The 23602-nt window shown below is 40.1% G+C and overlaps 1 protein-coding gene across 10 annotated transcripts in view; it reads right to left on the reverse strand.

Moving 5' to 3' along the window:
• The window catches only part of eif4g3b (eukaryotic translation initiation factor 4 gamma, 3b), a 68854-nt gene that overhangs the window by 18706 nt on the left and 26546 nt on the right, over window positions 1–23602 (reverse strand). For 5 of the 10 annotated variants that reach the window (XM_015337071.2, XM_015337067.2, XM_069183983.1 and 2 more), the window contains exons 6-16: window positions 20402–20422; window positions 16665–16844; window positions 16291–16402; window positions 12431–12531; window positions 11395–11520; window positions 8324–8465; window positions 5364–6161; window positions 1921–2006; window positions 1179–1392; window positions 868–992; window positions 402–521 (exon numbers count right to left, since the gene is read on the reverse strand). In XM_015337071.2, the coding sequence (XP_015192557.2) occupies window positions 402–521; window positions 868–992; window positions 1179–1392; window positions 1921–2006; window positions 5364–6161; window positions 8324–8465; window positions 11395–11520; window positions 12431–12531; window positions 16291–16402; window positions 16665–16844; window positions 20402–20422 (2025 nt within the window). The remainder of the gene's footprint in view (window positions 1–401; window positions 522–867; window positions 993–1178; window positions 1393–1920; window positions 2007–5363; window positions 6162–8323; window positions 8466–11394; window positions 11521–12430; window positions 12532–16290; window positions 16403–16664; window positions 16845–20401; window positions 20423–23602) is intronic. The other 5 variants (XM_015337070.2, XM_015337069.2, XM_069183981.1 and 2 more) reach the window with 5 other exon arrangements.

The raw sequence follows: 23602 nt of genomic DNA on the forward strand, positions 1-23602 counted from the left end.
ACCTGCCCCTCCAAAAATGTCAAATTAAAAAACAATGGCAATGTGAGCCAGTATCAAACAGAGCAGGCAATGGCTTGGCAACTGTGTTAAATGTCAATTGTGAGGCGGATGTTTATATACACCTATGTTACAAGCAGTAAACCAGATCCAAAGGCTGAATAACAGGATAACAGGAACTTAGAGCTCTGACAAATCATAAATGACCCAAAAAACAAGAAGGAAATTAAAGAGTTATAACAGATGTTAACAGTTTTCTTCCAAAAACCTTCGACAGCTGTTTTTTTTAAACAACAAAAATTCAGAGTGGGAATGGCAAGGAGGTTTGAAGATAGTGGGTGGCCCACACAACTGCATACTGTCTTTTCTTTCTAAAAAGACTCTTTTATAAAAAGAGAACTCACAGCAGCTCCTCGTCCTCCTGAAATTTGCCGGCCGAAGTCAGCGAAGGCAGGGGTGAAGTCGGGGCCTCGCGAGATCACTCTTGTGTCTAGTGTTCTCATGGGCAGCTTGTTTTGGTTGATCTGCAAGAACTCCGAGTTAATGCACTGAACAGAACTAGTGGGAAAAACCCCACTCCACACAAACCAGTCATGTACATATTCTGACGCTACTAATCCAAACTGATGGAAACAGAGTCATAAAGTCCCATTATCTAATACGACACAGAGGGTTTTATTTTTAACATCTGATTCACTCTTTTTAAGCTTTACAATAATGAAATAGAATCTACACAGTGACATACATGAGTAAATGCAGTTTTCTGAAACCGAGTGTTATATTCCACAGTCTAGTCATATACCAGAAAACAACAGTCAGATCAGAGCCTGCACTTTCCTATGTTGGGGTTCAAGGCAGAACTGGCCACACCTTGTCCAGCACCACATCGCTGATAGGCGGTAGTCCCTCTGGTTTCTGCACACAAGCGGGCATGAACTGGAAGCCTAGCAGGAACTCCCGGTCATACTGCTTCTTCCCTTCAGTCTCCATGGGCTCTGGGTTTGGGCAGGTCGGGGAAAAAAAGTGGAAGTGAGACTAGAGTTGAAGGAGTGGTGGAGCCAGAACAGATAACTACTCAGGCAAGGCGAAATGTTAACAATCGCTACGGGCTGCGCAAAATGACGGTAACTTTTGTTTTCGAAGGCACATCCTGCCGTCGCGGGAGGTGGAAGGGGGCACACCTGTGGAACCCTCTTTTTCCCCGGGGGCGACACCGCTGTCGCTGCTCTCGGTTTCGGAGATGTGCTCGCCGCCGTTCCTCACGGGCTCCGGCTCCTGCTCCCCGTTCTCTTCCGGCACGGGGGGCTTCTTCTCGCCCTCCGGCGGCACGGGACTGCAGCGCTCCAGCTCGGGGTCGGGGGCCCTCTCTGCACTCAGCTCCTCCCGGGGCTCAGGCTGCAAACACAGGGGGAGAGTGAGGCCTCTCGAAGGCACACAAGTCCTTTCAGCACAATCGAGCTCGCACTACAACCTGCACAACATCCTCTTAACATGTCCACAAAATAAATGCCCACGTCAACTACAGGGAATTCGGCTAAAAGCAGAGCATTATACTTGGTATAACACCCCAACTTAATCATGACTCTAAATGCACAAAATACAGAAGGCTTTCCTCTAAAAGTAAGCAGAATGTCTCATTCCAGGAGCCCTGGTCTTAATAGTAGGAGAATCTACACTCAGTTTTACTTCCACACACACTGCAGATAATGCTACCTAACCAAATACCGTCACTCATTTATGTCAAATGTCAACAGCGTTTATTCTGTTTCTATTTGACTGTGACTGATGCCACTTTAGTGCTTAGTTTGGAACGAGACAGTATGAAATTGAATAAGAAAAAGGATGACAGACACAAATTACTGCTGCCCTCGGATTCTACCTCTTGAAATGCTGTGGAGAGAGATGAGTAGCTGCACTGCTTACCTCACTCTCTTTCTCTGGCACTTCTCCTACTGGAGTCCCTTCTTTTGGTTTCTTCCAGGTCTTTGGTGCAGTAGGAGCAGCATGGGCTACAATATAAAACAATAAGCTAATAATCTGTCTGCCAAGGAAGCAATCGGGCAAGAAAGAACCTTTAAGAAATAGATTATTTAAATACCGTATGCTGAGAACTACAAACATTTTTTCCCCCAATTACAACAGACCCTAGTTTTTCCATCTTCTTCATGTTCCATGTTTCATAACTTTGTGTCTGCTCTACATCAGGTAACAGAGACGTGAGATAAAATTGTGAAGTCTGGGAATGGAACTTCATTAGCAAATTCCATGTTTCAGCTAGAAAAAACTCAATTAGTATGACAGACTTCCAAGCTGAACTGTAACTGGATGATAAGATAAGGAAAGTGAGCTATTAAAAGTCATTAGAGAAGTCTGGAATGAGAAAGGAAACCCTCATCCAGTGCCCAATGAGCTCATTCATAAAACAGACAATGTTTGACATTTAAGCACGGGTTTCATGTGTTTATTACAAAAGTACATATACTATGAACAGACCACTTATTTTCCCCACTTAGGAAAATGCATTTTTTATTGTACTGGGTTAATGTAAAGGCCACAGAAGCAACCCATAGTAAAGTCTTTTGATCCTTTAAGGATCTATCGTCTTTCAAGATAAGACACCACATGCTTTTGCTATGCGTATTCTTGTTATTGCTGATTTTATTGCAGTAGTGGCATAAGTTGCGCGCATTAAGATTGAAAACTGCTGGGCCAGCTGTCTCAGAAGCAAGTGTCTTATTTGTCATGGCATGCCATGGTTGTTTTCTTTGAGTTTGGTTTCAGTGCTATAATTACATGTGTTTTTTATGTTTCCGCTCTTCCATCGCTATGGAGACAGTTCATCTAACACAAAACGTTAATGTCTATAAAACTTTCTTTACGTTTCTCAAATTCTGCAGCTGGAGAACACTTCTAGGCAGGGGTTCATTATACTGTATTTTTCAAGACTAGCACAACACCTTATTGCAGCACACTTCAAACATGGTCTAAGGAAAAAAACACCCCTCCAGCATAACACAGCTTCCTTTACTTGAACACCCACTCATCTAAGAAGGATTCTTTACACTATGTTTATGCACATCCTTCTGATAGGGAACTATTCATCACATTTTCAGTCTAGCCTTTTTCATACTTAAACCATAGTCCTTTCACATAAAAGGTTTTGCAGAACCCAGCAGTTAATGGCACAACTACATAACACTTTTTTTAAAGTTAGACCATAAATTGAAATGTGAGGTCCTTTGAGCATTCCTAGGTTTGCTACTCAGTCAGGGTTGATCCTCGGCCCTAATCAGTGGTTTTCCACATCTGAGATTTATTTTATTCCAGATTATAAACGATGGGACTGCAATTAATGTTTACGGTATACTGAAAAGAAAATTAATTCTGGACATCTCTTAATAAACTAAGGCATCAAGAGGAAAGATATGAACGATTCCTGTGGAGACAGAAATTAACAAAGTGCAAGAATAATGTGCGAGATAAAGTGGAATAAGCAATTAATTTGTTAATTATTGTGAAGGTTTGCTCTGCAACGAGAGCACAATTAGGCTCTTCTAACTCAGGTTTCAGAGATACTACATGGATGTGTTGCCAATACCTCCGCATACTAATTCTAAATTAATAGCTTTGACCACAACTTTACCTTGATACAATGTTTCAGCTGGGGTGGAGACTGATTTAAAATTATGCAGTTTTAAATAATATATTCACCCTTTAACTTTCAGTGGAATTAAAATAGAAATATTTTTATGGTGTCTTGAAACCTTGAGTGCTTTAATATGTACTGTAATATATATATTTGTATTACATAGTGTGTGTGCCTCAAAGCAGCAGCCACCACTGCCATATCGGTGTACTGGATTTAACAACTCTTTCATAACGATGCACGTCATTCCAAATGGGACCTTAATTGCAGTGGTATTTCTGCTGTTCTGCCAGACACCTTCTGACAAGTATATATGATGAAAGTACTGTAAGACTAATAAAGAATCAAGAATCATCTGCATTATATGTAACATATATATATATAAAAACTAAATCAAATGCTACGTTCCCATAAATAACCGCTTTATCACCAAAATTGAATTTTTTAATGTGGCAGCATTACAATGTTGTATTGCTGACATTAAAATGCACCTCAGCACACAGCAGCACCAGTACCAGGATGGATTCCAAAAGTCTGGTAGTTTTTGACATTTTTGTATTAAAGACGCACACAGTCTGATAATAAAACACTGGTCTTTTAACCTAAGCAGATTCTAAACTAAAACAGTACTAAATATTTGTACCTTGATCTATGGATATCACTGATTTCCAATAAGACTGTTTCGGGAATCTTATTTAAAGCAGAACATTCCTATGGTAGTTAAAATGGCTTCACATCCCAGTTAAAAAAAAACACTGACTGAGAATGAGGTTGAAACTCTGTAGGTACACTGAACTGATTTAATGTTTTTCTCAGGATATATAAAGTGCAGGGAAAGTTTGTTTTGTTTTTCACGTTTCTCTCAGCTGGTTCGCTCTGTACTTTCACAGACTACCTTCCTGCAGACCAGTAAAACACATGCCCGTAACCACAGAGCTTGTAGTTAAATGATACATATAGTTTATCATATTTTTAAAAAACAGCTAATACCATGTTTGAGCAAATTATTTCCAAATGCGTGAAACTGAGATACCCTCGGAGTCTTAGAGGTGCGACATTTACATACATTACATCCACAGTCACGAACATTCATCCATTTTTCTAACCGCCTCATACAATACCAGCAAGCAACAGGCACAAGGTTGGGTACACCTAGGAGGGGGTGCCAGTCTACTGCAGGGCACACGAGAACACAAACACACTCACACACAGGGTCGACCTTCCCAGAAGCCAATTAAGCTATAATAATAATAATTATTATAATTGCTTACACTCATATAGCGCTTTTCTGGACACTTCACTCAAAGCGCTTTACAGGTAATGGGGATCCCCTCCACCACCACCAATGTGCAGCCCCACCTGGATGATGCGACGGCAGCCATAGTGCGCCAGAACGCTCACCACACACCAGCTCTCAGTGGGGAGGAGAGGAGAGAGTAATGAAGCCAATTCAATGAAGGGGATTATTAGGAGGCCATGATTGGTAAGGGGCAATGGGAAATGTGGCCAGGTCTTTCGACTGTGGCAGAAAAGCAGAGCACCCAGAGGAAACCCACATGAACACATGCAAGAGGGAGAACGTGCAAAGTCTAGGTAAATACAGTAGCACCCCAGGTGCGCTGCAGGGCTGCATTGCTAGCCACTGTGCCACCGTGCAGCCCCACATAGATGTACAGAACTCATTCTTGCCAGCACTTCTAACAAGTCAAAACAGTCTTACCCGTACTGGGGCCTTTTCTGGAGCCAGCTTGTGGCAGGGAGTTGGGCTTTTCATCCTGTGTAACCTCTGCTCCCGCTCCTGCTTTAGGGGGATTCTCTTTCACCTCTAAGCCCACAGTGATTCTCCTCGCCTCCCCTGACTCAGCAGTTCCCTGACTGGCCACCAGGAGGCCAGGAGGAGGGGGAGCAACAGCAGCAGCAGTAGTGATAGCAGCAGTGGTGATGAAGGAAGGGGAGGCAGCTGCAGCTGGGGCAACAGCCGCAAGATTTGTCTGAGGACTCTCCGCCCGGACCTCTCTAGAAACGACTTCCTGGGCATCTGCACTGGAGTTGGAAGCTGCAGGCTGAGACTGGGATGGAGAGGCCAGCTCCTGGGATTGCGAGTCCGAGTCACTGCAAGGAGAGGCGGCCTCTTTTTCACTCAGGCCGTTCATCTCCTTTACAGCGGGGGCCGGAGAAGTGGAAAGACTCCTGGGCAGTTCCGGCATGGCCCGCTCAAAGTCAGAGCTCTCGGGCTGAGGAGAGACAGAGCAAGCTGGCTTTGGCTCCTCCTTTGGAGCCGGCGGTTCTGCCCGTTCCCCCAGAAGCACGGGCTTACAGGAGCCAGCAATGGGCACAGAGGTGGCCGTGACTGGGCCGGGCACCACAGCTGGACTGGAGGTGGGAAGCTCTAGTTTTTCAGGGGGAGAGGAGTCCTGTGCAGGCCCACTGGGCTCTTTCTTGTCAGCAAGGGTGTCAGGCAGTCGCAGCCCCGGGGATGAAGACTTCAGCGCAGTAATGTCCAGTTTTGGCTTGTCGTCTGGGATCAGGGAGGGTGGAAGAGAGAGCACATTTATGAAGAAAGAAGTAGAGAATAAATAACCCATAATTCTAATCAAAGGTCAAATGATTATAATCAAGTTAAAACATCTTAGCCAATGAGGGATGTCAACATCAGAATATCCACGTTCTCTCCTGCAGCGGAAGCAAAAGAGTTCCCACACTTTTAGCCTGTATGAAGGCTTGCCTCTAGGGAATTTCAGACTTATCAATGAACACCTAATGGTCCTACACAGGAGAGGTCTGCCTCCCAGGGCTGCAACATTGATCACTTCAACATCAACAGCAGCTCACAGGCATTTACTCCTTTTTCATTACAGCAAAAAAAAGGATGTTTTGTCCTTGTAAAGCAAGGTCCTGTCAGCATTTCACATAATATACAGCATGTTAAAATGACTGCTTATAGTGGTTTATACTGTTAGTAAAAAGGACAAATTACGTTTTCATAAATATCAATATAATCATAAATGTTTTTACAGTACATTTCCCTCCTGACAGTTAAATAATGTATGGCATCCCCCCTGTAACTGCAGCTGCTTTTAATTCTTTGCTTACTAAGCTAAGGTGGAATCTTAGACTGTTCTCCATAGTTAGCTTTACTACAGCAAATGAGCATGAGGCTGGACCTGAAATGTCAGGTGTCTGAACCAACATGTTACTGAACCAATTAAAACAGTTTAATCTAGTCAACTCATATAATTTAACCCAAAATGACCAATTTAATGTTATTACAATATAACAAATGTTTTTTCCTGTAGTGACAGGTTCTATGGTCTGCATCCAGCATGGCATTTAATCTTAAGACTCTAAAAGGTAGCAAAGGCTGTGAGTGACAAGACATTAGCCTAAGTAATGCTACAAAAAGAAAAAGGCAGTAGTTCTCAAGGTCTGCATACAATGCTCTATAATTGATTAAGATGAAATTGCTTTTAGTTTGGGAACTCCCATACATTCCTTAGAAGTCAGGCTGTATTCACATCATTACTCTAGGTTTTTTAACAGTGAATTGTACCCATGACAATTCACAGATCCATAACTGTGAACTAACGGTATAACAGTCCGTAGCGATCAGAGTTTCCAGTTCATCTGTACTGTGCAAACTCCAGAAGTCACGACTCTTGAACAATGCACAATATGTGAATGAGGGTAAGCTGGAGCCACTGATGCCCTCAGTAATGGAAAAAAACTTCAAACTACTGGGAAAGAGTAAGATCTCAGGTGGAATAAGTTCACACCTGAAACTTGCACAATCTCATCCATCCATTATCATGAAACTGCTTGCCCTGGTGAGGGTGGCAACAACCCAGGGTTTATCCTGGATGCACAGGGCGCAAGTCAGGACAGAATACACAACTGCTCCCCTCGCAGGACGACGCAGTCTATTAAACTCACACAGTTATCATTTAAAAATAATCTTATTTTATGACTGGAAATAATAAACGATTACTTTTGGCGACAATATAAAAGTCATTAAAATTTTAGAATCTCTCAGCAGACACTTCATTTTTACAGCCATCCATTTCTTCTGAAAATGAGCCTTTTGACATGATATGACATTTTATGAAGCCAGAAAATAAGAATGTCAGTCAGAGAGTTCAGTGCGTTTTAAAAGAGGCCTGCTTTTCCGAGGATATTTTATAGGAGCAGACAGATGTTTGAAAATAGATACAACTGACCTGTTACAGTTGTAGGCCACACAAAATGATGTCTAACAATGACTACAGCTGATTTATCGTTGCTGGATAACTTATGTTCTACATGTTAGATAGTTTAAAAAAACTGAACTTGTTCAAACATGTTTCAAAATACAGCTGGTAAAATACCTGGATATCACTCAACATTAAGTAAGATCAATTTAGTAAGGTCAACTGTTAATGTCTTGATTATGACACTAGCTCACAGCAGAATGGACATCATGGGCCATCTTATTTCTTGGAAGAAGTTGCTGTAAAGGGTGAAGATGTGATTTTCTGCTGATGCAGTCCAACTGTATGGTATGGGCAGTCTGTAGTGTGGATCATTACCGACAAGGAGGAATTTCTGATTGAAGAATAGATTGTGCAAAAAGGTATTGTGCAAAACATCATATCTAAGCACAAACTACTGCAGGGAACAAAAATAAAAGTGCTAACGTTATCAAACCTGGCTTTATGTCCACGGCTGCAGCAATAAGCTGGGGATTCTCCACACTGTACAGCATGTGCCCGTGATCTGGGACCTGGTTGCTCAGCTGCTGGGATTTGAGGTAGAAAATGTGAGGATAATGAGGGTGTGGACATAAAAACTAGCAACGTGGAATGCACACACGCACACACGGAAAGAACGCAGAAACAGAAAGGAGAGGAAGATGAAGGAGAGATTGCAGGGAGCAGGAACAGGATGGGGTTGGGACAGTGCCACATTGGGTTTGGATAACGAAGTGGGGGGGGGGCAGGGGACACACAAGAGGTCAGAAAATGCAAAGAAAGAAGAGAGGGATTAAAAGAATGGGTAACAGGAATGGAGAAAGAAAGGAGAGACAAATACTGTTAACATCAAAGAGAAGACAACAGTGTCACAACACAATAGTGATTGTTCCCTCTACAGAGTGGATACAGTCCTCTCCGAGGACAATGTTAGAGACGTGGCCTGTTCACTTGCAATATGACTTAACACTTAACATGTTGCAAATCTAACATACAATTAATACTTTATTACAAAATCCGTAATTAGCTTTATGAATAAATGAATTTAATTAAAATAAGATAGAAATGTGCTTACTATAAGGAAATACAGCACTAAGCATATATTCTTCCTTCAACTACTTAAGTCTTCTCTTGCATTGTATAGAAAGGACTGGACTTTTATCCCTTGCAGTGATTATACGGATTGATGTGATATTTGATGAAGATAAATGTCTTCCTTATGCTGGAGGCCCATATTCTTTTCTGCCTTTTTTATCATTAGTACAAGTGGTTGTCTGAAGTCATTTATAATATACAGATGTTTTTATTCACAAAATAATGAGAATTTATTATATTCTTGCACGTTTAATGAGTAATGTGGGAATAACACTATCATGAACAGAACTCATATTTACTTTAACAATATTAAATGAACTTGCACTCTTCAAGTGCTCAGTTTGCTTAATGTACTGAGTGGGGGCAGAACACACTGTAGCTTTAATTTTAACTGACTTTTTTTTAATTGATGATATTTAAATCAAAAGCTCTGCAGTTACACCCACTTTGCCATGTATTTGTCCAGTAAAAGTTATAGAACACAAACTGTGAAACGTCAGGAGTATTTAATGTATACTTCAGAAGATTCCACAAGGCAGACTTTCAGCTTTGCGACATCATTTGGTTTTAAAACATTTTCTTCTGAACTAACAAAATCTTGAACGTGTCCTAACAGCACAAATCAATACAGCCTTTAGTTTTGATCTTGCCTTTCCACTACCAAAATTATACTGAATTGCACTGAAAATACTATTGTACAGTCGACAATGAACAACTTTATTTCATGATCACATCTGTGACAGTCCCTGTAATAAGAACTTGGTACTTAGTACACCATACTAAATATGGTATATTTAGTACCATATTTCAGTTGCTATGTGCCTTTAGGACTGTTTTCAAACTACACTAAATCACATTGGCTTAAATATGTTGGCCTTTTAATTAATCTTTGGCTTATTAGTTAATTCACTATTGAAGGACGATTGAAATCTTGTTCTGTGTTAAATGACTGTGCATTACTGTATTATTTTAAAACATTTTATCCATATCTGTAGAGGGAGCAAATCAGAAAAAGACAAGACAACACTTTGAGGTAAATGCAGACAATACTGTTCGTAAAGCATGGGCAGTAAATGTGTTTGAGGTGCAGTATTCCTTTTCTCCAGTTATGTATACAAGCCCATGAGAAAGTTTAACCTGAATGTTCATGCAGAAACTGCAGACATCAACTATGTTCAATTTTAAAAGATCAAGCATTAAAGATGACAGGAGTGTGTTGTAATGATGCTGTAAAACAAAGCTTACAGAGAATTTAAACAACAGTTTAAAACTTATTGAACATTGAAATTAAAAATGGGTTTATATATACTGTATCAGAAAGTCATATCTACTGTGATGTGACTTGCAGGATTCTGAAGAAAGAAGTGCATTTGAGGGGTCTTCTGGATTCAGGTTTAAACTGCTTTACAAAATGTCACAGATTTAGGCTACAGTGAGAACTCATTCTCTCTGCACTGCACACATGGCGGAGTGACAACTAGCATAGGACACAGATGAGGAGGTACTGTACATCTGCAAACCTCGTGGATATCAATTTTAGTGTGCTAAGATTGTATCTCACAGGCTTAGAACTTAACAATAATAAGTCACAAAATATATTCCCCTCTTTTTTTCTGGAGAAAAAGAGCACTACATTCCTAAAGCATCAGAAGCCATGGTTAGAAAAACCACATGCATTACAGATACATCATTTATTTGAATGGCATGCAGATCCAAGCAAACAGATTTTTTTCCAAACAAGTGAAATCAAATGAAACAATGGTCCAGATAAGCCTAAAGACAATCACTATTGAATTCTGACACTTAAGAACCCATCAACAGGAAACGTTAAGCATTATGTAACCAATACTCAAACCTTGTGGTTCAAATTTTGCTTCACACAAAACAAACAAGGGGGCCATGCAAATCATCACTGCTGTCCATTGCACAGTTTTGTCATTTTGTCTTTCCAATCCATGAAAGTAAACATGAATAAAGGAGAGACAATGATCCTGAATGATCCAAAGAATGAACTCCCATGAGGCCAGGCTCACCTAGTCTACCCTGGTTCCCTGTCTCGTGAAGAAACCAACATTCCAGCCTGAACTGCAGGGAGTGTCCTCTAGCTAAGTTTATCTCCATTAGATAACCCAGCTCCCAGACATTGGTGCAGAGTATTTTCCTACATCAGATCACTAGTTTCCAATCAGGGAAAAAAAAAGATGCTCACAAGCAACTAAAATATGTTACCTATTAACTAGTAATGACGAAATCCCAACTTTGACATTTAAAAAGGCTTAATTCCATTTAATTCCTTGAAACCTTAAAATTCAAAACGGTCCTTTTATAGACAGATAAAATACACAAAGAGCATGATCCAATTTCAGTATTATCCATCCCATTACATCATGCTAGGTCTGACTGCAGTTCTCTTTTCCCTGGGCGGTTTCTTACCTGTGGTGGGGTGGGAGTTGAGGAAGGTCTTCCCACAGGAGGTGTTGGATTTCGGCTCCCGCCCCCTCCAGACATGATCTCTTCCGTGATGTCCTTCCCACCCTGGTTGGGATCTCGAATACGGATCTGCAGAAACAGTGGCAGGGGAGAAAAAGTTGGGACCTCACAAAAGCAGTCGAGGTGCTTTGACAAAGCTTTGACCTACTCAAAGTAGGTTTTAGACAATTCAATACAGTATTCCCAACCCAAAAATGCAGACCTTTTGCTTCAAGGTGCTTTTGTACAATGGCTCTCAAAAAAGATTTAAAATAAATGTTAGAGGGGGTAATAACTTTTAAGGGACCACAAAGATGTCTGATTTGTTTTTACAGATTACTTTACAGCCAGTACTGAGAAGCAGGATTACAGTATCATCTCAGGCTGGGAAAAAAAAACACTAGGTAAGACCCACCTGAGTAAAGCCACTGGGAGTTTTACAGCATCTGCGCTGGAGCCTTTTTTAATACAGAGAATATAGTCTATTTCATGGTTCAAATTATTGACTGCAGGACAAGCAGACATCCTCTGAACACTGGAGGGTCTAATTTCCTTTTCCAAGATAGTAACCGCTGTAATCTGAAAACATTTTATTCTGTTCTATCTAGAAGAAATGGTTAGACTTTTAAGCAGCGTCATAGATCTTACGCCAACGTGCCAAAGGAGGTGCTTGTATAAGAGATTCCCCCCCCACATAATTTCAAATATCTAATTTTGAATGATGAGTGCCTCCAGATTAATACTGCCTGTATCAGTTTCAGATGACCTTTTACGACAGCCTTGTTTTCAGCTACACACCTTTTGACTGACAAGATAATCCTGGATTTACAATTTTCCAGATCATCTAATTCTGATGGGGAGACCTAACAATACTGCCCCTATGTGTGCACGTTTTTTTTTTGCGTTGCACAGATTTGGCAGAGGGTGGTCTTGGAAAGGCCAGTCCATTTTGTTCAGGTGAACATTTCAGAAGCACCCCGCTGGCCCTTCAGACACTCACCGTTTTCTTCTCTCTCTTGGCAGGTGGAGGTTGTTGCGGTGTAGGCACTATGATGGGTGGAGAGGGGGTGTACACCGTCTGGCCAGTGTAATAGGGTGGTGCTGTTTAATTAAAAAAAAGAAAAGCTAAGCAAAGGTTCATATTAATTCCAAGTAAAAGTGCTGTTCATTATTAAAGGTGTTTCTGGCATAGAGAACTCTGATAGATTTCAGAACAAACAGGGATTCTGGAAAAGATTAACCATTACATTTCTAACAAACCTGGGGTCCTGCATCACACAAGATAGCCGTATGACCCGTGTATTTGAAAACCCTTTCAAAATCTCTGCACAGGCTGGACTGAAACTTGGCAGACTTCACCAACAACTAGAGCTTTTTAAAGTTTGCACCCGAATGGATGCTATGATCATTTTTACAACTGCAATGGATCATAAACCACCTAAAATAATGTAGTTCAGGTGGGTAGCTGCGTCAGCCTGCGTAGGCTGCAAAGGAACAAGTAATAGGTTTATTCAGCATGGAATAAACCTATTACTTGTTCCTTAAAATAATGTAGCCCTCCATGTGAAATGCTCCTGCTCAAAAATTAACTCCAAACCTTATAGCAATCATTTTAGTACCAACAGGATGGATCTATAGTGAAGATGGGGTTCCTGTGTAAACTAAGATGGCTGCCTGAGTAATGATTTTTCTTTGCTACGCAGCCATACAAACCCGAAATCCTGCTGTTCAACAAACATTTGGCCAATTAAATCCAGATGTAATATTCCTGTGAACATACCATCTGACTATCTTTCCTGCACATGCACTACTTTGATTTCTCAATTCATGCTGCCTGTCATGGGAACCGCTACACTGACTGAATCAAAGCTTGGCAGGTTTTAGATGTAATCAAGGCCGCTTCTGATCTGTATCTCACACATTGCTCTAATAATTTTCCCACCCAAAGCAGGTTACATGAGCAGTCTGGATAAACGCGAACGGCTCCTTTGCAAGCACTGTTTGGTAAATAAAGTTGTAGGAATAACAAAATTTGATAGTTCTTGTTTCAGTGTCAATGTAATTAACATGTCGAAACGGGATTCCTACATGAACCACAGGCATTTGACTATCATGTTGTTCACAAAATTCAAACTACCACTGTTTTGGGAACTCCTGCACTGACTGACCTGAAAACCTGGTGTGTTTCATCATATTCAAATCGACTTCAAATCTGTATTTTGCAAATGGCAGCGATTTTTTTTTAACACCCACACAAGGTCATCACATTCTTGGCCAAACATACCCTGTAACATTAACTGTCCTTTTAAAAAAAAAAAATTCAGTCAATGAATTCCAAATTTACTAAATTTTATACTAGTTCATCCTTAGTTTACTTAAAGTTCACTCAGACTGTCAAATTAGGTGCGTGGGGATTTGCTAGGAAGCCTTCAAAATTGTTTGCACTTTACCAGTTCATTTCAATATTATCGATCTTAAATGAAGTACATGAAGCACAGTGAGTACACAGGTCATTTCAATAAGATTTATCCAGATTACTGTTTGTTAGGTGAGGTGGAAGGAGGTCAGGAGCCTTCCTGATTTCTGCTACTCTGTACTGCAGCGTCCCCCTGTACACTAGGCATTCTCCACCTGTCTGCTTGACCACTGCTGTTCCAGACTCTGCTGGCTTTGCATGTCTGTAGACTGTGCAGATGAGAGAGAACTAACGTTGGCGCGTACCCAGCCCACAGGCGTAGGATCATGAGAGAGCCAGCTATCAATAATGAGGTTACCAAGAACAGAGAGAAGGGACTGTATTGTGCTGCTTCCACAGTGCTCAACCCATTTGTAAATGGATCTGTGGGAGTTTCCAAGACAGAAATATTACTATGTGATATTTTTTTTCTTGAGCTAAGAAGCATTTATTTTCTTAAGCACTGGGATCCACCCAACGCTTCTGTTAAAAATATAAACCGTACATCATGAACATTCCTTCTAAGACCATACACGGTTTTAAATGTATGACTTTAACTGCCTCTACAATCCAATACAGCCCATCACCAACTATATAAACACCAGAAGAAGGCTCCACAGCCGAAACGTTGTTTCTTTTCTTCTCTTTTCAGCATGGAATAAACCTTTACTTGTTCCTATATAAACATGCTACAACATTAGGTCAAGAAAGTAAAACATAAATAAAAATATATATATATAAGCCTACTAAAATTATAAAAAATGAATTATTCAAAATGTTGCTACTAATCAGTTAATTATCTTCTCAGTAATTCAAGATGTAATAGTCTTATCATTTATTATTACTTAAGTATTCACTTTTGTTTACTTTAAATCTTTCTCGAATGTGTTATTTTGTTTCTATGATCAGCAGTTCCCTGAGACCCTACTCATGCTCACAGGGTTACATCCATCTGAACCCTTCATCATATGTGGAATTAACAGGTTGCGAGGACAAACGGGTGATGAATTTCTTTTCCTTTAGATAACCGTCTCTGGCAGGAGTCAGGTAGGGGAGCAGAGGAGGTGGGACTGACAAGCACTGAGTCCTCAGAGTAACAGACAGACAGCTGCGGCTCATGTGCAGGAGGCTTATAAATGTGTCTTTTCTGGTCGTAGCAAGGGGGAAGTGGTGAGAACAGAAGCAGGGGCGGTCTTGAAAACAAAATCCAGGCAAAGAAAGTAACCCTGACAAAAAAGATTGGAGTTTTCCTCACTCAAGAGTTTTTCTGTTAGTTTGTTATTGTGGTTGTTCCAGTTATTTTTACTCAGGAGCTGTGAGGAACCAATGAGAAGTTTTGCTTTTCCTTCTTTGACATTTGAAAGGCTGCATAGTGCTGTCTCACTATGAAAAGAAGCAGCAGATTATTGCCATTTCTTGTTACACAGTCACAGTAACTGAAAGGGTCAATTTAAGTGACGTGATTGTTCTGGCACAGTGATTCGTATGAGGTTTGCAAAAAAACATGAACTATCTAGAAGACTTGGCTAGAATATCACTAATCACTATTGGATGTAAACACTCGTCTCAAAACACTAAAATCACCATTATCATCACGGTGGCGATGGAACACCATCAAGGGAAAAAAAACACAACCAAATCTGGAAAAATAGGTACAAAAAGAAAGACCTAATCTGGTACAAACATATTCAGTCAATAACAAACTTGATATTTTCTTAAATTAACATGGCTTTTTAGAGAGACCACATTAAAAGTGGCAAGCTTGGTTCAAACTACTCGGTAAAAGTTGCTTCTGGCAATGAAATACACTGCACAAATCAGTGGGAACTCACCCAATGATATTTAAAAAAAAGATTCCTCCTTTTAAGCATTTTAAAGAAGGAGTAACAAAATTTGTTTATGGTAGTCTAGTATCTGAGCAGTCAATAACACAATTATTTTCTTAGACACAAGATAATTGTGTACTTTTCGTAAGGTCTTTTACTTAAAACATTCACCTAGCTGCAGGCACAGTTACCTATAAAACACTTCAGTGTCTGTTTATAAGTATTACAGTTATGTAGTTAAGTAGACCAACTATGCAGCTGATAGATAAGGTGTAACAAAAACCAAGACACCAGTCCTTTCAGTACATGAATCCGAGAAATGACTTGAAGCATCTGATAACTCTTAACACTGGATAAACCACTTAAAAATGTTAATTGCGTTCCTGCTTGATAAATGTTTTCAGTGCCAAACACCGCTAACTGGAAAGGCAAAATCTGATAATCTGAGTCAATTGCTTTCCAGGATATCAGCTCTGAATTTTGTACCAATTATACATGAGCAGATTGCAAAACCAGTCAGGTTCCCTTATGTACAGCAACAAGCAGCACAGAGACTCTGTGAACCCCCAGGGGACTCACCGTATGGTGTGGGGAACTCTCCTGGGCCAGGTCCAGGGTAGAAGGTGTTGGGCCCTGGAGGCTGCACTGAATACTGCTGTGGAGGCCCAACGTAGGGAGTGCTGTGTCGATACTGGGAAATAAAAACAAGCAGAAACATATGACTAACTGGCACCAAATTCCACAACAGACAGGAAAAATAATCAACAAGACGACCACCGCCAGGGGTTAAATTAGAGTTAAGGCCCACCAAAGACCCCACCCATAACTGGTGAAGACCAGACTCAAAAGCAGTTTTCAAACCATCCAAAGTCACTGCCTATCAGCCCAGAAGCTTGGGACCGGCTCTCCCAGTGCACACCTCACAGTTTCCCCCTCTTGCTAGGCCTTCTCACCTGGGGTATGTAGTACTGGGCTGTCTGTGGCGAGGGGAAAGGCATGGGTGTCATGGCCATCATGATGGGCTGGTTTGGGGGATAGACAGCAGCAGTGGGAGTCTGGGATCCAGGCCGAATGGAAGGGTTATTACTTGGAATGGTGGCTCGTGCCGTTTGCATCTGAGTCCTCTGGAAAAACTGCAGGAGAGAAAAGACGAAATTATGTAGCACAGAGAAGACTAGCTCGGAGCAAAGCCTGCTGTGACTGCTTCAGTCCGGCACATTGGCTAAAAGCATGCTCAGAAAAGGTCATTTAGGATTACAAAAACATCTGACATTACGGGTTACTGATGTCATTCATGGAGTTCTCAAAACCTTTTATCACAGTACAGTCCAGTACCTAATTTGTCTCCATCATAAACCCTGTGAAATTTAAAAAAATAATAAAGGTTCTATGCATTTCCAACAAATAATTTAAGGCTGTACACAAGGCGTAATAAATTTACAGATTATGCTAAAGGCAAACATTATCTTAGTCTCTTTAATGTACAGATGTCTGAGACTAATAGAATTTGCTGAAGACCACTTTAATGATGAGAAATTGTGTTTTGATTAACATCAAGGTTGCAGAAAAAAAGTTAAGGTGAAGACCAATAATCTGTTTAAGGCACAGGAACTATCCCCTCAAACAGAATGATAATAGATATTAGCATCTGTTCAGGAAATAAATTAATAAAATGTGTAAAACATGTGCCCTCAAACCCAGGGTCAAGGACTGTAAACAGCATAATATGTAACTGTTTGTACAGTGGCTATCCATGCTGGGCATGCCCTGCAAACAAGCCAAGAACAAGTCAGGCAACAGTTTTGCAAGGGAAAGTCAGTCTAACAAACACTGCAATACATTTTCACATAACTATGCAGTAGCTGCTAACTGCTTACTGACATTTAAGTTTGAAAGAACCTCTCCTTTTAGACTTCATAGTATTCTTACTTCAACTTATTTAATTGTTCCTTAGCTGAAAATGCCAAACCACTGCTTTTTCTTTGCTAAAAAATAAATCAAGACACCCTTCAGACTCCAAAATAAAAAAATAGACAAAAATGAAAGTTGCGAGTGTCATCTGTTGCAGTTTGTACCAATCTACATGAAGAAAAATTCATTCATAAGTGTGGAAGCAACTGACTATGAATCATAAATCTCTACATCAGAGGTAGCCTAGTGCCTTAAAACTGAAAAAATATCTGAACACACAAACTGGTGAACAAAATCAAAAGGGTGATGTATTTTAAGAAATCTCAAAAACTGTTGAGACAGAGCTGATAAACTAAGCTGGAAACAATTTGGGGGCTGGGATAATTCTACATTCAGCAGCACAGACTGTATGATATAGTGGTGCCAGTCTTTTTTCTGTTATATTTTTGGAGAGTTTCTAAAAAGAGTCTTCCAGATGTGTCCACGGTAGTAACCAGACATTTTATGTTGCTCTTCCAAAGACTTAAAAACGAGACTGCATTGCCTTTATGTCCAGTACTCCTGGGCATAAAGGAAGTGTAAAGAACTGCACGCTTATCCATGCCACTTTCGTGAATTGGGAAATGAAGTTGATAGGATATTGATTCTGTGCAACCCTGAAGGAACAAGAAATCGGCATTCTGCAATTCAGGGTTAAACGTGATAGGTTTATACACATATAAATTGCAGGTAACAGGTGTAATGAGAATCCTCTTTCCACGTATGTGGTCAAGGTGTAATAAAGTCATTTTGGGCTTTCAGAGGCAGACGATTTTGCTAAAGTTTAATGTCACATATTAGGATTCACAATGTGAAATCCATTTTGAGTAAAGAGCAGACAGAAAAGTAATAATCAATTCTAGACAGCGCACAACACCAGCAGGGACAGTGCACATTTTAAGAGACATTAACATTTCTGTGCATTAACTGACACGTGTTTCAATTTCCACTTGATGCTGCTAGTGGTGCAAGATGTACAGAAAAGCTCCAGCATTCAGTCTAAACCATGGTGGGCCCCGAGAACTGAAATCCAGTGCAGATTTTTACAATGCAGGGCATGAGTAAACATGAAATAGAAATCCCTTTTATCTTCACAAGTATGCAATGATGTCACAGTACAGATTACATCCATTTTCCAATCGCTTCTTTCACTTCAGGGTTGCCAGGGAGCCAGAGTCTAGACCTACAAGCAACAGGCAGGGTACACTCTGGACGGGACGCTAGTCCATCACAGGACACACACAGACACGCGCGCGCACACACATACGCATAGGGACAGTTGTCCCACAGGCCAATGAACCTATCAGTATGGTTTTGGACTGTGGGAGGAAACCGGAGCACCCGGAGGAAACCCAGGAGTACACGGGCAGGACATACAAATTCCATACAGATAGCGCCTCGGGTCCAGCTTTAAACCAAGGAGCCCTGTGCTTGCAAGGCAGCAATGCTAATCTTTACACTTCTGTGCTGCTAGCACAGATGACATATTTTATCAATTTAAACTGAAAGTTAAATATTGCAACAAAAGATTTAACATAAAAACAATACTAGGTGCACCTAAGCAAATGGTGCAACACATCAAAGTTAAACACCATCAACAGCATTACTCACAGGCAGGAACAGAAGTCCCATTGTGCAATTCATCTATAAAAAGCTGTTATTACTTGTCAAAAAAAAAAACTTTACATTCACCCGTAAAGTTTAATTCATACGCTTTACTTGATTTATGACTTACAGTAATAATATTTACTGCATTTCCTAGAAGAAGCTTAGAATTAAAAGGAAGCATGTGATAACGAAGTACTATTGAAATCCAAATTTGGTTACAGGAGAGCACTGCTGTCCTAAATCAGTACATCTTTTCTTTCAACCAATACATCTCTCAACCAATCTTCCCAATGCAGAAGATTGTCCCATTTCATTTTACTGTTAAGAAAATAATAAAAAAAACAAATTAGCCTGGATGACAACCTAAAAGAGGCCACCAACTTCATTTTGCAAATATTCCATGGCTGCTAAAAGGCTACAGCGCAAGATGACTGAGAAATGAAACCGCATTTAGGCAATACATTTTCAAGATAGCATTCAAACAGAGCAACGCTGTAGACTTGTCAATATTAAAATTCATAGTGATTTAAAATGAATGTTGTGATACATAAATGTTTGAAAAAATATGCAAAGTGAAGAGTTCCAATTGCTTGTATTGATTCAAATCATTTAAAAGTACTTACTTCATATGCAAAGAAAATGTCTTTCACAATTTTATGAAATATTAGCATTTACTTCTACAAAAATGCCAGTGAAACCAAAATGTATACAATGTCTCACAAATACCAATGAAACAATTTGTGGGAAACATCAAGACATATTGCCTCAAACAATCGATCTTCCAGACTATATTCCTTTTTCGAAAAACCCTACTTCAATTAAAAAAGGATTTGTTTCTTCTACATGCATTTCACTGAATACCAAAGAGAAATGAAAATATGTAAATCGAAAAAGAAAAACGAGCAAAGTAAAATAGAAAGAGAAAAGCTGTTTTCCCAACATAAGAGTTGAGAGGAAAAACAATAGCCGAGACCATCTAAAAAAAAAAAATGAACTGAATGAAATAAGAGAAAATCTTAATTAAAAAAACCAAAGGGGGTGTGCATCCTTTGGGGTGGGGCACGGGCTGCAGCAGACAAATTTGGGTGGAGACAGGGGGCTCATGCCATGCATATCCAGAGACTTTAATTACCTGTATCGGCCTGAATCCTCCCTTGAATATTGAAGCAGGAAAGAGAGAGAAGCCAATGGCACACTGAGCTGATGCGTGTAGAGGATAGACAGACAGGCTAACAGACAGAAGGGGCATCTGCCCACAATCAACAGACAGGCAGCTGTTTGAGAATTCAGCTCAGCACCTAGGTTACATGGTTTGTTACTAGCACATGTTTTTTTTTTCTGTCACCTGAGACGTTTCTTTATAGCCTACCACTGAAAGCCTCCAAATGGCACAGGCCTGTATCTTAGAAGTGTGCATTCTTGTTCAGGAAATGAAATGACATCACTTTTTAGGTAGAGACAGGCACAGGAAGCAAGCAGTGAACTTGGCTGAACCTTCAGGGTTCACTCAGTGAGCCTGTTGTCGAGAATGCATTCCTATCTGTTCTCGTTTCTGAGAAACCAATTGCTTTGCAGGCACAAAGGAGGAGGAAAATGTGAAATAGCACTGTGCTTACTTTATTTAACAGAAAAACAAAAAATGTACTTAGTATTAACAGTCTTTACTCACTCTTGTCCAGATTCTATGAAGAAAAATCATCTCCATTTCAGGACTAAAGCAGTTTCATAATTTATGAGGATCAGAGTTTATCATTAAGGGAAAAGATCAACATGCTCGTCAACAGTTCACAAATGAAAGTAAATGTTTTGTCTACAGAACATCCAAGGAAGGACAGAACTGGTAGCTGTCTGAAAACTGCTCTTGGCAGCTACAGCAGTTGTCATGACATATCCTACTGAAGATCCCAACACACTTTTGCGATTAATTCACAGTATACATTTCCCACAGATCTAGTTTTTGCAGGCCTGTATTTTTAAGCGTCTGTAAACAAATTCTCTACATAAAAATGGTCCTGCTTTACTTTATTGATAAAAAACCATGCATCCTCCCCTGGCATACACACATGCAAATTTGCTCTACCTGTCAGAGCATGGTATTTTCAGCCACTTCTCTAGCAGTTTGTTTCCGTTCTGTTATCATTTATCTACACTGTAACAGCAGAAAAAGATTGCTACTGTATGTTTTCCAGTATGATTATGTTCTTCTAGTAATGTAAGGTTTGTCAACAATGACCAGTATTTTCTGTGGAATAACAGCTTTTAAAAATGCTGAGTGGAATAAGCAATCCAAAGTAAACATACTTCCATTTTCAGAACAAAACAAAACCTTCTTTAGGCAAAGAATGAAACCACATTTGTACATGGCCCAAATATTGTACATGGCCTTTTCTGTACAAACTCTTCCTTTCTATACATTCATATATTCTATATTTAGAGTTGAATTTTGGACTGACACATTATGCTGATATTAGAAAACAATATAAAAAAAGGCAATAATAAAAAGTAAAAATCCATCAACTCTGTGCCCTACACATCCAGAAGAAAAGATTTACCTCCCTCTTCTGATTGAACAAATGAGAATAAGTCACCGCCACTATTTGGTAGAAACTAGCCTTTGGACAATGTTTATATGTAGGATACATGTAATGTAATGTTTCTTTATTAGCCCTATACAATTTCTTGCATTAGGAATTCATCTTTTCGCATACCCCAGCTTTTCTCTATGAGACACAGATACACAGACAGGGAGAGAAGCTTGGGGTCAGAGCGCAGGGTCTGCCATTGTACGGCACCCCTGGAGCAGGTGGGGTTAAGGGCCTTGCTCAGGGGCCCAACGGAGTAGGATTCCTTTGCCGACCGCGGGATTTGAACCGGCAACCTTCCAGCCACAGGCACAGATCCTTAGCCACAGAGCCACCGCCCCGCCCGAAAATTCCCAAGGAAAAGGTCCTCTGGGAGCTGCACAGCCCATGTATTTAGTACATATAACCCTGTACTAAAATCCAATCAAGATAAAGATATTATGGTCTAATAGCACTGTTCCACAACGTGACCTCAGATCTTTATTTGCCATTATCTAAAACTCTATGCTAGTGTTTTGAGCTGTTCAGATGAGAGGTTTAAAAAGCAACAAAAATAATAGCATTACACAAATAACATTTCTGTTGAAAAGAATGTTATCTATATTGCCAAATCCAACATTGTCCAACAGGAGACAGAAGAAAGCACATGTAAATTAGACCTCTAGTGCATAACTTGATTGAAACCTTTCTGAGGAGGCAATTTACCACACTAACTTACAAAAAATACAATTAGAAACAACGGCATCTAACTGCAAAAATCTTACAGTAAACATTTTTGGTAGGATCTATTGAATATTAGCTTGTACTTCAGCCTTTTAAAGCTATGAAAAATTATGAAGCATTTTTAGAAAAAAATCTATTAAAAAACAGAACTCAAAATCCAATAAGAATTAATCAGTGTCCACAGACACCTCAGCACCCCGAGCAGAAATGCATTGTGTGCAAGTACAAAAGTGCTTTCAATTTAAATCCTGCAGAGACATGGAGCACAATACGGTGATTAAGAAGGTCATCTTGATGAAGTTATCAGATGAATTACTGAATAGATTATGCTGCCTGATAAACATCACAAACGAAGGCATCAACAATGTCACAGTAAAAAAAAAAAAGAAACATATGGTTAATTATTTTCATCCATAATTGGGTTTGCTACATGCTATGCCTCCCACACTGTAACTCCACACCGCCCCAGGGGAAGGGTCCTCTGGGAGCTGCAGCAAGGTGTGCTGCTTCTCTCCACACCACCTTTCCAATGCAGACAACAGACGGGTCAATCAGAAGTCAGATGTCACTCCTACACGTACTGCACAGTCCTTAAGACTAGCTCACTCAACGCTGTGCAATCAGAGAACCTCCTGACACCTGGGGTATCCCGGGGCACACACATGTTTAGATACAGCAGACACAAACATAAACATTATTAAAGGGAGAATTTTTAAAAGTAAGTGTAGCACAGCCCAGCTGTCAAACCTTTTATTATAGAGTTGTAATCCAGACCTCAGAAGCCACTCATTAACCCAGAATTTCCAATTTATTGGGATTTTCTGTGAATTCTCACCTACTATGCTAGTAACTTTTGCACATGTTGTGCATATATTTGTCCATGACCCTCTGTAAAAGTGTCTGTATAACATTCCCAACAATTATTGAAACAGTGTTACGTTGCCTTAAGTTTCTTTATACTATGCTGAGATTGTAGGCAAGATGAGCTAAATTATTCATGTAGCATGAATTTACATCTTTTAGATACA

The sequence above is a fragment of the Lepisosteus oculatus genome, chromosome 25, assembly GCF_040954835.1.
Source record: "Lepisosteus oculatus isolate fLepOcu1 chromosome 25, fLepOcu1.hap2, whole genome shotgun sequence".
NCBI classification, from domain to species: Eukaryota; Metazoa; Chordata; class Actinopteri; order Semionotiformes; family Lepisosteidae; genus Lepisosteus; species Lepisosteus oculatus.